Source organism: Argentina anserina, chromosome 6 (assembly GCF_933775445.1).
Source record: "Argentina anserina chromosome 6, drPotAnse1.1, whole genome shotgun sequence".
In the NCBI taxonomy this organism is placed as follows: Eukaryota; Viridiplantae; Streptophyta; class Magnoliopsida; order Rosales; family Rosaceae; genus Argentina; species Argentina anserina.
Window position 1 is genome coordinate 28,939,127 of NC_065877.1, and position 16,108 is coordinate 28,955,234.

The 16,108-nt window shown below is 38.9% G+C and overlaps 2 protein-coding genes and 1 long non-coding RNA gene across 5 annotated transcripts; 2 read left to right on the forward strand and 1 right to left on the reverse strand.

The window, feature by feature from the left end:
- Nucleotides 1-467: 467 nt before the first annotated feature.
- LOC126799605 ((R)-mandelonitrile lyase-like) lies at nt 468-3,076 on the reverse strand. The gene is made up of 3 exons (XM_050526844.1): nt 2,888-3,076; nt 858-2,373; nt 468-721 (listed from the first exon to the last, which is right to left on the reverse strand). The coding sequence occupies exons 1-3, from the start codon at nt 3,009-3,011 to the stop codon at nt 664-666; spliced, it is 1,698 nt and encodes a 565-aa protein (XP_050382801.1). The 5' UTR covers nt 3,012-3,076; the 3' UTR covers nt 468-663.
- A 191-nt stretch (nt 3,077-3,267) lies between these two features.
- On the forward strand, nt 3,268-5,938 carry LOC126799574 (DNA-dependent metalloprotease WSS1-like). The gene is given in 5 exon segments (XM_050526804.1): nt 3,268-3,338; nt 3,683-4,112; nt 4,978-5,433; nt 5,597-5,704; nt 5,707-5,938. Coding segments are annotated over 4 exon segments (888 nt in total). The 5' UTR covers nt 3,268-3,338; nt 3,683-3,875; the 3' UTR covers nt 5,794-5,938.
- Nucleotides 5,939-13,338: 7,400 nt separating this feature from the next.
- LOC126799563 (uncharacterized) lies at nt 13,339-15,103 on the forward strand. 3 transcript variants are annotated; one of them, XR_007672634.1, is made up of 4 exons: nt 13,339-13,557; nt 13,781-13,875; nt 13,963-14,697; nt 14,818-15,103. It is a non-coding gene; the product is annotated as an uncharacterized LOC126799563 (long non-coding RNA). The 3 variants fall into 3 exon arrangements; XR_007672635.1 differs by having other exon boundaries at nt 13,963-14,096; nt 14,210-15,103; XR_007672633.1 differs by having other exon boundaries at nt 13,963-15,103.
- The last annotated feature ends 1,005 nt before the right edge of the window (nt 15,104-16,108 follow it).

Below are 16,108 nucleotides of genomic sequence, written 5' to 3' on the forward strand. Positions count from 1 at the left end.
GATGAATCCAGAGTTTCCAAAGATGAAAAGTTCCATTACATTGTCATACCATGACCATATGTAAATAAATGCCAATGTGAGCGTCTGTATAACTTCCTGACAAACATAGCTCACAACATCATATAACTTGAATTTATTTTGCCAGAGAAGACTAAGTTTCCAGATATGGAGTTCGTCACAATACAACACCATGTTACCAACACCAGATATAGAAAACTTTACACAAAATAAAGCAATGCAACACCATATACTCTAAATCCTATTTAACTGAAGTCCCTTGGTGAAATCACTGAAATGGCAGGTTGCTCACATTGCATGGATTGCATTATCAACATTTACAGGTTCCCCAAAGTAAGAGAAGAATATCAAAAACCCAAAAACACTATTGTAGTTAAACATGGCCAGGCAAACTCAATACAGCTCATGATTTATATATGCTAATCAGTAAAAGAAATTCAGAACAAAACTGCACAGTTTTCCTTTTTCAGTTATATTCAATTCCAAGTTCAGAGTTGGTACATCTATGTGCTTATCCCTATTCCTGTAATGTGAATGAATGAATCAACATATCTGTAGGGAGAGATCTACAAGAGAATACAGAGATACATACTATCCCTAAAGCCCCATTGAGTAGCCAGAGTTCTATTTCAGATGAACCGATGATCAATCAACCAATTTATATCCTCCCTTTCTGTCATTCATTATCTTCTGCCCAACGTATCTGCCAAAATGACCAGATGAAACAGTCAGCCAGCCATTTATTAAACAACATATATATCAAACTACAACCTTATATGCAAGCATCTTAATTAGCTGCAAAGCTAAAAGGACCACTAACATGATTTGAGGATACTGACCTTCCAAGCATCAGCAGGGTAGCCTGAGGATTGGTCCCTGGTGATATACCAAAAGTAGACCCATCAACAACACGGAGTGCATCTATACCAATGACCCGGAAATCACCATCAACCACCTTCCCAGAAACGCAGCCCCCATGGTAGTGCCATATGGTGCTTACTGTGCGACGGCAGAAATCTGCCATCTCCTCAAAGTCAAACTGATCAAGTGGCAAGGCAGGCCCTATAAACCTGAAGTCCTTATTCCCAAACCATCCCTGGAACTTGAAAGCATCCATAGAGCTGGTCCTGAGAATTTCACCAAGTTTTCGTGTCCCATTCACACACCTTTGCACATCCACTGGGCTGTTGAAGTAATTGAATCGAACAAGAGGATTCTCCTTGACATCAGTTGAAGCCAGCCTTAAAGAACCAGCAGAGACAGGCCCGACAATCTTCTCCATAAGAGTGGCCACAGTAAGATATAGAGGCGCAGATGGTGTCCTAAGGAAAGCAGAGCGGAGTGGAGCAGCAAATTGGATAACAGTGGAGGCTGATTCAATGTAAGCACCTGATTCAGTAATGCCAACCACTTGAATGAGTGAGTGCTCCAGTGGAATTGGTGGCACTATAGAGATACCATTTCTGGGATTATCAAACATATACTGCCCGACATAAGGAAGATGATGAGCCACTGGGATCCCCCATGATGCAAGATAAGGCCTAGGGCCAATACCGCTCAGTAGAAGTAGCTGCGGAGTTCCAATTGCCCCTGCTGAGAGAAACACCTCTCCATGCTTTCGTAGCATAGCATGGTGATACCTCCCACTTCTGTCACGAAAAACGACTCCAACCGCAGATTGCCTTGACACTGGAGATGATGTAGATGAAGCCAACAGAACTCTTTCCACAGTGGCATGCACTGCAACTCGAATATTTAGTGGCTTTGCATACTTAAGAAGGTCAGCAGCACTGTGTCTCCTTCCCAAGTTATCAAATGTTGAACCACCAGTCTTGGTCCCCAGTATATGATCAAAATTATACCCATTATAAGGATCAACACCAGCTTGCAACAAGCCCTCTCGAAATGCTGACTGCCAGCTCTTAAGCTCGGGCCTGAAGACAATTGCTTTTTCAACCCACTCATAGGACTCATTCACCACTTTAAGATCCCAATGGAACGCAGATCTTTTGTAGAACTCCTGATCTGCACGGCTATAGAAACCAGCATTTATGCCACTGCTGCCACCAAGAATGCGACCTCGGACATTTGGAACACCATCTTCAGATATGAAAGATTCTGTTGGAGAGTCGACGGTGTTGACATCCATGAGTGCTGCCAAGAAACCTTCCTGGGTCATCAAGTTTCGGTTGCCATAAGCGATGCCACCTCTCTCTAGCAGCAGGACCCGAAACCTGGATGACAGTGTTGCAGCCAAAGGGCACCCAGCAGTCCCACCTCCCACGATAATGTAGTCATAGTAGTCTACCGGTGGAAAATCAGTGCCATTGGAAACAAACTTCAAGTAACTTGGCTCTGTTACAAAAACAGAAAAGCATTACCCTCAATTGAGTAACCAAGAAAATCATGAAGCAAGAACAAGTAACCAAGAAAAGGTCCAAAAACAATACGATATATTCTAGTTCTCCACAATTAAAGGACTAAATTAACAACAGTACAACAACCTAGAAAGCTCAAAGCAACTATAAACTCACCCTCAATTCCTCAAATCAAAGTTACTGAAAGATAACAACAGCTTAGGCAAAATAGGATCATCTAACAACAGGGTCTCAATTTCATTTCATCAAACACAAAACCCAGCTGAAAAGTCATAAACCCCAAATCAAAAACCCTAAACCCCTAAACAGCGAACAGAAAAGAATCACACTTGGTTCTCATTTCACAATATTTACAAAACAAATAGCTTAAACCTAATCTGGGTGCCAAGAAAACAACTCAAAGATTCAATCTTGCTAACAATTCAACCCTAAAATTCCAACAATGTCACAAAACGACAACGAAACTGTGAGCGAAAAAGGAAATAAGGTACCTTGACGACGGTGGCGTGGGTTCCGAGGCGGCGGTCGTGGAGGAGCTGCGGCAGCATTGATGGGCACCAAGAAAGCAAACGCCTGAAGAAGAAGTAGACAGAGGAAAATGGGTCTCGCAGCCATTGATGAGCTCTCCCGGTTTTAGTTGAAGAAGATAAAAAAGGACGAAATTTCTATGCGATTCTCGGAGTGAAAGAAGAAGAAGAAGAAGAAGAGAGAGCGAGAGAAGAGACTCTCTTTTAGGGTACTAATTCAGTTGGAGTTGGTTATTTAGCGGCAAAGGAGGAATGATCTAGTGTGGTAATCCACAGTATAAGCACGTAAGAGAGAATGATTAAAACGGCGTCGTCTTAGCTTAGCCTGCCAGCCAAAAGAGCAAGTCGTCTCTCTTTCACCTTGTCCTGGGTTTCAAAGGCGTAGCACTGGTAGCAGTGAGCACAAGGACCTCAGGTCAATCTCTTTTCTCTTTCTCTCTCTAAAATTTTAATTGATATGAACTGGACAATACCCTGATTATAATATTTGGTAGAGAATTTAGGTCATTTTGAGTTTGCAGCTGTGTAATTAAGTAAAGTTTTGATTTTTATTGTTTTCCTGTGAAGAAGAGTAGGATTTTAGTTTAGGATGATTGTCTGAATTTCTGAAATTTGTATACCCAGTTATTAGTTATCTTGGTTGTGTTTGGGGTTGTGATAAAGGTTGAAGCTTTTCCTTTTGATGCTTTCCTATTGTTTATGGGTTTTGAATTGTTGAGGGACTTTTGAGGTTTAGTGGGTGTTTATGTTACTTTGCAGAGTCTACATGGATCTTAATGATCCACAAGGTTTGGGAAATCAACAAGGTTTGGAGAAGAGGATGCAAGGAAACTCCTTGAGAAGATATCAAAGCAAGTGCAGCCTATAATGCGGAAGTGTAAATGGAAAGTTCGAATTCTTTCTGAGTTCAGATTTGGGATGGTTGTTGTTTTTCCTTTGATAACTACAATCAATGTTGGATTCAGTATTGACATCTGATACTTTGAAAAGCAGCCCTGCCAACCCAGCTCTTCAGGGGCTCAATATTGGTGGAGGTGCTGAAGTTAAGCTCAGATTGCAAAGGCCAAACAACGAAAGGGATTTTTATCCGTTTGAACAGATTCTTCATACAATGTTGCACGAGCTCTGCCACAACGAGCATGGTCCTCATAATGCAGACTTTTACAACCTTTTGGACGAGATCAGAAGGGTAATAATTGCCTTACCTTGCTTGTGAAATTGATAAATATTATGTAGTATAGTCTGCTGAAGGGCTTAGAATTGCAAACAAACTACACTGAACTGCTGTTTATTTTATCTACATGAATCAGCTAGCGCTATTGCGCTCAATAGAATTGCATTATGGTACTTTGATGGGAATTTGTCAGTTAGGTCTTTATCACAGAGATCTGAGGGACACAACTTACTGTGACACGTATTGATTGGAACTCAGCTGAGAACTGTATTGATGCAAAACTTAGATGGATATCCCTATGTATGTGGTTGATTTAGGAGCTCCAGAAATAGCTGTTCTTATTCTGGATTGTTGCATATTAGGCGTCCACATTATCGCCTTTATGAGTCATGTGGATCATTCTTGCATATCCATTAAGAATTATTCATCATCAGTTGATTTGATTTCTCGTCATCCTTGCCTCTGATCCTAGCATATGAGGTGTTGAGCCTTATCAGTTCACTCTTCCCTTCTTATCTATTATCTGAAGTATCTCTTTTATATAAATTTGTCAGATCATTTCATACTACGTTTTCCAATTAATTTTTCCAAGTTCTAAAAGGCTCAAGTGAAGCTTTTCAATCTTTGCTCTTGGATGAAAAGTTTCTATCCTTTTGTCTTGGCTACTTTATCATTTCTGTTGTTTCTGTGCATTTGAGCTAGTGAAAAGTTGTGTTTAACTGCATCTTTGTAAATGATTACAGTCTTTCTTCTCTTTATCAAATTTCATTTACTTTACCTTGTCTATTATGTTGTAGTGCTTGGCTTACTTGGTATATTTGTGTGCACGAGTGCTGTTTGAATGACTGTCACTTTACTTGGTTCCCATGTTTTTCTGCAGGAATGTGAGGAACTGATGGGTAAAGGGATTACTGGCACTGGTCAAGGATTTGATCTTCCTGGGAGACGTTTGGGTGGTTCCTCACGTCAACCCCCTCCTTCGTCTCTACGTCAGACTGTACTGGCTGCTGCTGAAAGCAGAGCACGTCGTGGAGCTCTATCGCCATCTGGACCTAAGCGTTTAGGTGGGGATAGCAACATTAAGGCTGCTCTGAGCCCTATACAAGCTGCTGCCATGGCTGCAGAAAGGAGACTATATGATGATCTATGGTGTGGGTCAAAGTCTTTAAAGGGTGACGCTAATGGTCAGGATCAAGTCGGAACTTCTCAAATGCCAGAAACTTCCACAGTTACTAATGAAAGATCTACCCAAACTTCTACTCAACCAAAGCTGGGTCTGGAAAAAGTAAATGATCAATCGAAGTGGCAATGCAGAATGTGCACTTAACTAAATGAGGTATCGCTGTTCATCTTTTATTTATTTATTTATTAAGAAAGCATGTAAAATTATCCCAACTTGTTGGTCTCATTCCAGTGAATATCATTGTCGTTGTTAGTCCTAATCAATGAGTTCTGTTATCATCAATTTTAAATCTTTAATGATTTTAAGTTATTTGCAGGAATTCGCATTGACATGTGCGGCCTGCGTGACTTTAAAAGATAACACCAAGTTTAAGGTTTGGTCTTGCAAATTTTGTACATTGGAGAACAGAGTTGGGGTAGAAAGATGCTTTTTTTTTTTTGCTTAGCTTGCGGAGAATGGCGATATTCATATGGTCCTCCTGTCTCGAATCGTGGACCTTATGTTGGCACCTGAGGAAGGGAGAAATTCAGAGTCACCTGACGATTGATTCAGTATATATATAGAACATCATCATGAATATACTTCATTTGTCACACCGCACATGAACTGTAAATTGCAGATTGCCATTTTGATTGTACATACCTACATAAATTAAAGTCTTCCTTGAATCATGGTCATCTTTGCTGTTTGGCTAATTAAGTAATTAGTTGCTTATTTGTGGATGAGGCATATATGATATATCAGTAATCAGTTGGTATAAAACACCTTGTCAACTCCGGGTTGTACAATGGAGCTCAGAAACTCGGTCTCTTTCCAAAAACTGTAAATCGGTACCTTTGAACAAATTTTGCATGAGCGGCAGGTTTCAAATGCTCTTCTCGTGACCGCCCGGGCGCCCGATCATATCATATTTGGCCATCCTGCATATTTGTATCAAACAAAATCTTTATTGATTTCGAGGAGGCTGGCTAATACACCTTTTTGTTGTAACAAGTTTGTATCACTCTGAGATAATGGAGGAAATTTACATATCAGTCTGCGTCATGAGATAATGGAGGAAACTAACGTAGTACTAGCGCCTTGGTTGGGTTTGAATTTGAACCAGTGACTTGATTACGTAGTACTAGCGCCTTGGCTGGGTTTGAATTTCAACTAGTGACTTGATTTCTAAATTCGCAGCTCACTAACTTTGTACCTTCTTGTAGTTTTAATTCATGGACATGTCACATTTATTCTGACTTTTTTTGCTTCTTCGCCAGTATTGTATTAAATTTGACGTGATTCTAATGAGGTGTTGCTTTCACTACAACTTTATGTGAAGTAACTGAAAGGCCTAATTTGTCCTCACACTAGGGATGGTTGAAAATTAATAAGAGGTTTTTAGCTAGGTACAAGAACAATTCATATGATTTCTATATGATCAAGTTCATAATTATATTCGGCTCTGTCATGTGTAAACCACATAAGTAAATTTAAGATTATGTATATTTGTATATATATTTGTTTTGTGCAAACAAAAGAGCTTAAACCTTTGTTGAGGATTTCCACTTTTATTCATTATAGCAATTTCTGATCACCCTAACAGCCTAACTTAAACAAACTGAACTGAAAAGATAGTGAACTACGCACACGAGCTACATACCATTTGGACACCATAAAAAAGTCATTGTGCTTATACATTAGCGCGCAGGTTTGCTCAACTGTGAAGAAGATTGCTGTGTTATTTGAACCATAGAAAAAGTAATTGCGATGATACAGTGGATAAACGTTTAACGAAATTCGCCGTTGTTGTTAGCCGTTGGGTATAACGAACTTACCAATGGCGAACATTAATTGAGATCAATTTATTTTTACGGATTGATTGATGAATCTTAATACTGGCTTGTTTATTTGATAATCGAATAGATATATGAGGCTTCTTCTTCTTCTTCTTCTTCTTTCTGCGACTTCGTCTAGGTTCACTCAGTGAAATCAGTCATAATGTTTTCATGATGGAAAGGATTCGACCGCACCTTTGCTTCATTGGATCACTTAATCATCGTGCTAGCTATTACAATTGTGAGTAACTGATCAATATCGATATATCATCATCGATGTCACGTTGTATATGCATGATTGCATGTAATGGTTTGTGACCGATCAATGTTTTGCTCCTACGCGGGGACGTAAAATATACATTCTATCTGTAGAATTAGTTTGATCCAAGTTCAAAACACTGTATTACATGCACCCCGTATGAGGAAGAATGTATATAAAGGAGCTAATTAATTGTCTCTACTCCTCTAAAGAGTAGGTTTTTTTTTCCCGTTCTGAATCATTATACCCGAGTTTTCTTTTTCACAACGTATAATCATCTTATATTTGGGTAAGGAAATTAAAGTTGATTATTTGATATGAATCTGTGTTGGATTTTCAGGAAGCTATGTCAATGATTCCTAATCCTAATTGAATCATACGACTTTGCCTAATTAATAGGTTTTGGTAAGTAAGCTCATTACGTACTTTTACTGTATTGGACTGGCAGGATAAGCTATGTTTGTGATTCGTAATCCTCATATAATATCGAACTACATCTTTGCCTAATTTGATAAATTTCGACCATTACTGAATTTGAATCGTCTTGTGACCAAACAGAATCAGATGATACAACAGATGGATAATTGAGAAGGCGATTTGGCGTGCATGAGAAATTGTTATCTTCTCGAGTTTGTATGTTTTGTATATAAACTATAAAGGGCTACAATGACATGGATGCATTAATTTAAGTCGTAGGAGTTTGCTATGTACTAGCTAATTACTCACGCCAAATTACATTATTATGCGTCAAATAAAATTGTAGGAAAATTGTATGATCGAGACTCTTTATTATAGACAACAAACAAATTTACTTATATATATTTAGTTTTTTTTTTGGCAAAGTTAAAACAAAAACAAACCAAAAACAATCTACAAAAGCAAGAAAGACTATGGAGGAGCCGCTACTGCATTAGATTGCAGAACATGCAGTAAAGAAGCGGAAAATTCTAATATACATCAATATATTTATACATCTCACATCTGACGGTCAATATTGTTTTGTGAGTGAGGTCAGAAAAATAACATATGTTGTCAACCGTTGGATGTGAGATGTATAACATACATTGATGTATAGTAGATTAACCCTAAAGAAGCCGGAGGATTATGAACCCAGTTCACAGAGCACTCCAAACTGGACGCAAGATGAGCAGTAATATCTGATGCCATATTTGCAATCCTACTAATCCAAGACCAGTTTTTTTACCCGGCTTTCAATCCGAGATTGCTGCCTTGGCTTTGCCTAGGAGATTTCAATGAAATCCTATGACAACGTGAGAAATGGGGAGGGCTTTCCCAGCCACACTGGAGGCTTAATCTTTTTCGAGATTTCATGGCTCGAACTTCTCTTCAGAACCTAATGTTTCAGGGTCCAGAATATATGTGTTTTTGTTTCCAGGATAGGAAACTTGTTATAAAGGAAAGACTTGACAGAGCTCTGGCCAATGCTTCCTGGATTTCTAGTTTTCCAAGTTGCCAGTTATTCCATCTGCCGAAGTTCGGATCAGATCATAGGCCCATCCTTCTGAATACTCTCCCTATTCAAGTAAAGTCTGCTATGTTGTTTCGGTATGAACAACTCTAGAACTTTCATCCAAATTGCTCAAAGATAATCAAGGATAACTGGTCCACCTACACTTCTGGTTTCCAAAAACAATGGAGCTGAATCTCGACAGATGTCGGTCGGCTTTGTCATTTTGGGCAAAAGAAAATTTTCCAAATATTGGTAAACAAGTTGAGCAAAGCACTCATAAGATTCAGGATCTCATTGATTCTGAAAATGCCGATATTTTTGATGAGATTCAAGACTCAACTCAGTCTATTCATGATCTCTGGACTCAAGAGGAGTTGTATTGGAGGCAAAGGTCTAGAGTATCTTGTGTTAGCTCATGGAGATTGTAATACCCGTTTCTTTCATCAAACCACTTTGATGAATAGACGAAGAAGCAAGATCCTTCGGCTCAAAGATGAAAATGATGTCTGGCTCGAGAAAGAGAGTGAGATTTGTTCTCATCTTAATCTCTACTTTCAGAATATGTACTCTGCTGGTTCTACTCAACATCAGGACCTACACCAGAAATGAACTATTCACTTCTTGATGAGGTTACTCTTGATGAGATTAAGAAGGTTGTGTTTGATCTTGGAGCTTTGAAATCTCCAGGTTCGGATGGATTCTCTGGCACTTTTTACCAAAACCATTGGAGTATTGTTAAGGACCTAATTCTTGCAGCTAACTCTGCTTCTATGGATCTTCAATCTTCTTTTGAAAAAATTAATGAAAAGTTCATTGCTCTTATTCCTAAGGTTGAGAATCCATAACAAGCTTCCGAGTTCTGGCCAATTGCTCTTTGTAATTTTGCCTACAAGATCCTAACAAAGGTCATCTCTTCGAGACTTCAACCCATAATGCCATCGCTTATCTCTGAAAATCAATCTGCCTTTGTCTTTTGGAGACAAATCCAGGATAATATTCTGGTTGCTCATGAATGTTTTCATTATTTAAAGCTTTAAAAGTCTGGTTCTGAGGAGGAATTTGCTTTGAAGTTGGATATGAACAAGGCCTATGATAGAATTGACTGGTCTTTCTTGGAAAAAGTTCTTTCCAAGATGGGTTTTGCTCCTAACTAGATTCGTTTGGTGATGTTTTGTGTCACCTCAGTTTCTATGGCTATTCTTTTTAATGGTTCTCCGGGTATGAGATTCAAACCTACCAGGGGCCTCGACAAGGTGATCCATTGTCCCCATTCTTGTTCCTTTTTGTTAATGATGTGCTCTCTCTCATGATCATGAAGTTGTGCTTTGAAGGCTTATTAGATGCTATCAGAATAAGCCAGAATGGTCCTCCAATTAGTCATCTATTTTTCGTAGACGACTCATTGTTTTTCCTAAAAGCAAGTCTTTATAATTGTGAGGCTTTGTCTGACACTCTTCATCATTTATGTGTTGCTTCGGGCTAACTCATCAATCTTCAAAAGTCTTCACTCTATTTCAGCCTGAATACTCATAATGAAATTGTGGATCTGCTAAGCACGGTTCTGAATATGAAAGCAGTTCCGAACCCAAGTATATATTTGGACCTCCCCACGATCTGGGGTCGATCCAAGGTGAAAGCTCTGAACTATGTGAAGGATCGCATCATGAGTAAGATTCTATGTTGGAACCAATCTACTATTTCCCAAGCTGGTAAGGATATCATGATTAAATCGGTTGCCTCTGCTGTTCCGACTTATCACATGTCTATTTTTAAATTTCCTAAATCATCATGCAAACAAATTGACTCGACAGTGGAAAATTTCTGGTGGGGTTCTTCTTCCTCAAATGGGATTCATTGGAAGAATTGGTCTAGTCTGAGTGCTCCAAAAGAAGAGGGAGGCATGAATTTCTGAAATATCTCTGATTTTAATAATGCTATGTTAGCAAAACAGTGTTAGGTCTTCCCCGGTATTTCCCAAACTCAAATTTTCTATCAGCAACTAGAGGGTCTTCCCCCCGTGGGCTTGGGCCAGTCTCCTTCTAAATATGGGCCTTTCTTGGAAAATCAGTGTAGGTTCAGAAATTGATTTCTGGAATGACTGTTGGATTCAAAATTTCCCGGAAGGCAATTTGAGTGCTTTCTAGCCGTTGAACTCTCACTTTATCCCAGTCTCGAACTTCATTGATAGAAACTCAAATATTTGGGATCTTTCTCCGGTGAAAAATTTGCTCCCAAAGGAGACGGTGAATGTAATCCGAGCTACTACATTTGACAACATGGAGGAAAATGATTCTCTGATTTGGAAGTACTCTAAATTAAGGACCTACTCGGTAAAATCCGGATATCGATCGGCTGTTCACTCCCACCCAAAAGCGTCTTTTGATGCCCTTAATTCTTCTCATGTTGTCTCTGAAGGAGTATGGAAATGAATTTGGAATTTGCACGCCCCCCCCCCCCCCAGAGTAAAAACTTTTGTTTGGAGGGTTGTTTCTAATGCCTTGGCAACTAACTTCAATCGGTTTAGGCGGCACTTGGCCAGTTCCTCTGTATGTCCCTTATGTGAGGAATAATTTGAAACAGTGGAGCACTCTCTCTTTCTATGTCCTTGGGCCTCGAAATCTTGGTTTGTGCATCCCCTAGCTTACTTAGTTAACCATAAACAATTCTCTTCGTTTCAAAAATGGTTGGAAGAGATTTTATGCAACGATGCTATGACTTTTCGGGCTAAATCAAAGGAAGCAACGTTACTCGCTTTTCAGCTGTGGTTCATTTGGAAATCTAGGTGTACGGCGGTTTTCAACCATACTGATCCGAACCCTATTCAGACAACTTCCTTAGCAATCTCGGCGGCAGAATAATTTCTTCAGGTTCCATTTAATATTCTAACACCTTCTCATTTTGTGCATTCTGAGGATGTAGATCTCTAACGTGGGTGGGCTGCTCCGACGGAGGGTATCCTGAAACTAAATACAGATGCAGCTTGAGATTCTTCTTCGCATTCTTGTGGTTTGGCTGCCATTCTTAGAGATAAAAATGGTGTAGTGGTGAATGGTGCTACTACTAGAGACTTTGCATCCTCCCCCATTGTCGCTGAAGCAAAAGCTATAGAGCTCGGTCTTTCCTTGGCTTCTTCCATCGCTCTCCCTTCTTTCACTCTGGAGTCTGATTCCGTCTCTCTTATTTTGTCTCTGAAGAATCATTTTTCTGCGGTGGATTGGACGACAACGTCCATTTTAGCGGGAATCCGTAAGCAACTTTCGCGTTTCCACTGTGTTAACTGGAACTGGTCCAGTAGAAAGGCAAATGAGGCAGCCAACTGGGTTGCCTCAGAATCCTTGTGCAGGGTGTGTCCGAAAGATTGGATCTCTAATCTTCCTTCCTCCCTAATGCGTATTCTCTTATTTGATGCTGCTTCTCTTCCTCCCTAGTTTCTTTCTTTAGCTATTTTTTAGTTTTTCTGTCTTTTTGCTTTTAATTTCTCCTGTTTTGTTCCCTTCCTTCTATTGAATTTTATGTTTCCAAAAAAAAAAGACCAGTTTACTGAAGAAAATGAGGCAGCCAAAGACCAGTTAAATTTACTTATATATATATATATATATATATATATATATATATATATATATATATATATACAGTCTCTATTCAGAGTGAAGCTTCACTCTGAAATTAAATAGTGAATTTCCAATTTTGGCACACTTTTCGATCAAATTTTTTCACCATAAGCAATTCAATATTTATGTATGTTATTCAAGACTATCTCTACAAAATTTCATCCAATTCGGATATCGTTAAAGTATTGAAATTAAATTAAATCAATGAATAAATTAAAACTGTTCAACATGAACCGTTCGTGTAAATCTCAATTTTAAAAACTCAAACCATTGTTGAATTAGATGAAACTTTGTAGAGATGATTTTGAATAGCATACTTAAATATTGAATCACTTATGGTGAAAACATTTTACCAAAAGTCTGCCAAAATTGAAACTTCACTCTGTAATTTCAGAGTGAAGCTTCATTCTAGATATGAACTATATATATATATATATACAAAATTTCTCAGCTACGAACGTCTGCACCGTTCGTACGGTGCGTATTCGGCGATTCCGACCACCGGCGATGTGCAATGATGGCACCAACCAGCACAACCGCACTCTCCTCCTCCCGGCGCTCCTGTTTGTGCCGGCTGGAGTTGCAGCGCCGGTTGGAATCTCAAAATATTTGCACGCTCATGTTTGTGCGGCTGTGCTTATCGGCGCCGTCGTTATGTGTCGCCGGCTAAGAAGTACGGACACGCTGCCAGGCTGCGTATTGCATGTCCGACACGGACACGGACATGCCCGGACACGCTCGGATACGCTCGGACACGCGAATTGATTATGGACACGGTTCGAACACGCTGCAATACGTAATGGACACGCGCGTGTCATCTTTGGACAGGCAATTAAGGAGGACACGGTGGGGTATTTTTGTCCTTACAAAATTGTTGGACCAAAATCCTCTCACGTCTCAATACGCAGTCTTCTTGCTAAGACTCCTTGCTTTTAACCTCCGAGCCTCTTCCTTGTCACCATCGGTTTCGCTCTAGAATGTCAGGGATAGAGAGGCTCCATTGGATGTTCGTCGGCGCCGGAGGAGCTCTGGGTCACCCACTGCCCGATTCGCCTACTCTTGATACCTCAGAACAGGTCTACATCTCCTCACTTGCGTTGTTGAAGATGCTTGAGCACGGTACACGTCTGTTTAGCTCTAATCTGAATCCCTAATTAGGGTTTGGTTTTATAATTGCTTAGCTTTCGAATTGATGTATGAACTTTAAAAACCTATCTGAGCTGTTAGAGTTGTAGATTGTAGCGAAATTGTGCATTTTAGATCTCAATTAGGGTTTGATTCTTATAGACTTGAAACTAAATTTGATTTGGTGTTTTACTTACCGGATAATCGGAAAATCTAGGGTTCCCGGAGGTGATGGGCTTGATGCTGGGAGAGTTTGTGGATGACTATATTAGTTAAAGTTGTGGATGTCTTTGCTATGCCGCAGAGTGGCCGGTAAAGTCTTAAGTTTGGTTCAACTTTTGTTGCAGTATCTGATTTAGTAATATTAACACTCACTATGCTTGCTTGATTAATAAATAGGATGGAACTTGGGGAACTGTTAAAGGAAGTTGCACTGTAGTTAGAGACATTGCAGACTTGTGTTACCATTGGTATCCACTCTACTTGAAGGAGTTGCGCGAATCCCCTGCTTCAGAAGAAGTTCGTACTTTAAGGTAATCGTATTTAAATTAGTACTTTGGTGATACATGCTGGAGAAAATGATTAGAGTTAGACTGTTATGTAATCTCAGATAGGCTAAGTGGTTTTCTTAGGAGTTGTCTTGTAGGTTGATTCATATACCAGCATGTATACTAGTTGGTGTTTTGGGGCTAATGGTGGCGATTCCTCTTTACACTGTAATTGTTGTTGTGAAGAGTCCATATATGTTGTTTAAAGGCTGGTATCGACTGATCCACGATATGATTAGTCGAGAAGGACCATTTCTTAAAGTAGCTTGCACAATTGTTGGTTTGATAATCCTTATATGGCCAATTGTGGTTGTTGGAAGTATCATACTCACAGTTGTCTCCAGTATTTTTGTTGGATTATATGCAGCAGTTGTAGTATATCAGGTTTGCTCTTAGTAAACTATGATCTTTTTTTTGCTCTCTCTTTTGCTTTCCATGATAAATGAAATGATGTATTCTCTAACAATTGATGAATGAAGGAAAGATCTTTCACGAAAGGTGTGACCTACATGATCGTAATTGTTGCCGAGTTTGATGAGTACACAAATGACTGGTTATATCTTTCAGAAGGCACAATCTTTCCGATGTTAGTAAAATTTACTTCATTATAAAAGCTAAAACTGACGGGAAACCAATGCTACAGCTTGCTAGATTTGGTGCCTTTTTCTATGGTAAATATTAACAATATCAATCATATTTTGTGCAGTTAGGCCCCATTATCAAAAAAGAGCTGTTCTCAATTATCATAGCTTTCTGTCTGAGGAAGGCGAGCAGCTGAAGGTAAGCTCAGATTTGCTCCAATGGAGGCACTTGCAATGCATATGCCAAGTTTGGTCAATTCCAGATCAGTTAGAGAAGCTATACATGAAGTAAAAATGGTGCAAGTATGCTTTTTAGTTCATTGATTTAGTTGCAATGGTGTATGCATTTAATTTCTATCAAAAGAGCTAATTTATAACTAGTTAGGGATGCAATTTGGCTGTTGCACATTGTTGTAATTTGGCTTGCTCATGTTAGGAGGTATTTGAAGTTTGAGATAATTTTGTTCTAATTTATGAAATTATATATATTTTTTCTTAATTAGGTATATATATATATATTTTAAAATTAATTAACGTGTCCGTGTCCAATAAAAATTTCATGTGCCGTATCCGCGTATCGAATTGTGTCCAATACGGACACTCGTGTCCGTATCCGTGCTTCTTAGGTCGCCGGTGGCCGGAATCGTCGAATCCGCACCATGTAGTCTATTCTATGTACCATTGTGAGAGTGTGTTCTCATAACTTCTTATTCCGTATGTAAAATAGCGGTAAAATGATATATAATGGTTGCATTTGACCTTAATACTCGTTTTTAATTAATTTGAATATCGTAATGATATTTAATTGAAACAAAAATTATAGACAATAAAAGTAAATTACTTATATATTTAGTTAGTCATGAAATATGTCAGTGACTAGTATTCAATTATTTTGGCGCCTTTAACATTGTGTAGTACTGCATTCACATTGGGCATGATGCATTCACATTCTTGTCAAACAAGCCATGTATACAGCTCCTTGATTTCTTACAAATTAACCACTGGCTTAGTAGAGAATAGTTCCTCGACTTAACATACACTGTATACTCATAGTTGATGATGCACGGGAATCTGTTTGTTATCTCTCTTTATTGTCATTCCAATGTTTCTGGCTGAATTGCAATCATTGTATAGGGTTAATAATTCGAGACAACAAAATCATCCCTCACGTGGTGTCATGATATATATATATATATATATAACAGAATAAAGTTCTAATTTTGGCACACTTTTCGGTCAAATTTTTTCACCATAAGTGATTCAATATTTAAGTATGCTATTCAAGATTATCTTTACAAAATTTCATCCAATTTGACAATGGTTTGAGCTTTCAAAATTGGGATTTACACGAATGGTTCACGTTGAACAGTTTTAATTCATTCATTGATTTAATCTAATTTCAATACCTTAGCGATA

Bases quoted from the DNA above. Each gene is read 5' to 3' on its own strand.
- LOC126799605 (XM_050526844.1), bottom strand. From the start codon at position 3,011: ATGGCTGCGAGACCCATTTTCCTCTGTCTACTTCTTCTTCAGGCGTTT. The intron at 2,374-2,887 runs GTACCTTATTTC...TTTTTGTAACAG, and splicing joins CCCACGCCACCGTCGTCAAG to AGCCAAGTTACTTGAAGTTT. The intron at 722-857 runs GTCAGTATCCTC...TCATTTTGGCAG, and splicing joins ACCCTGCTGATGCTTGGAAG to ATACGTTGGGCAGAAGATAA.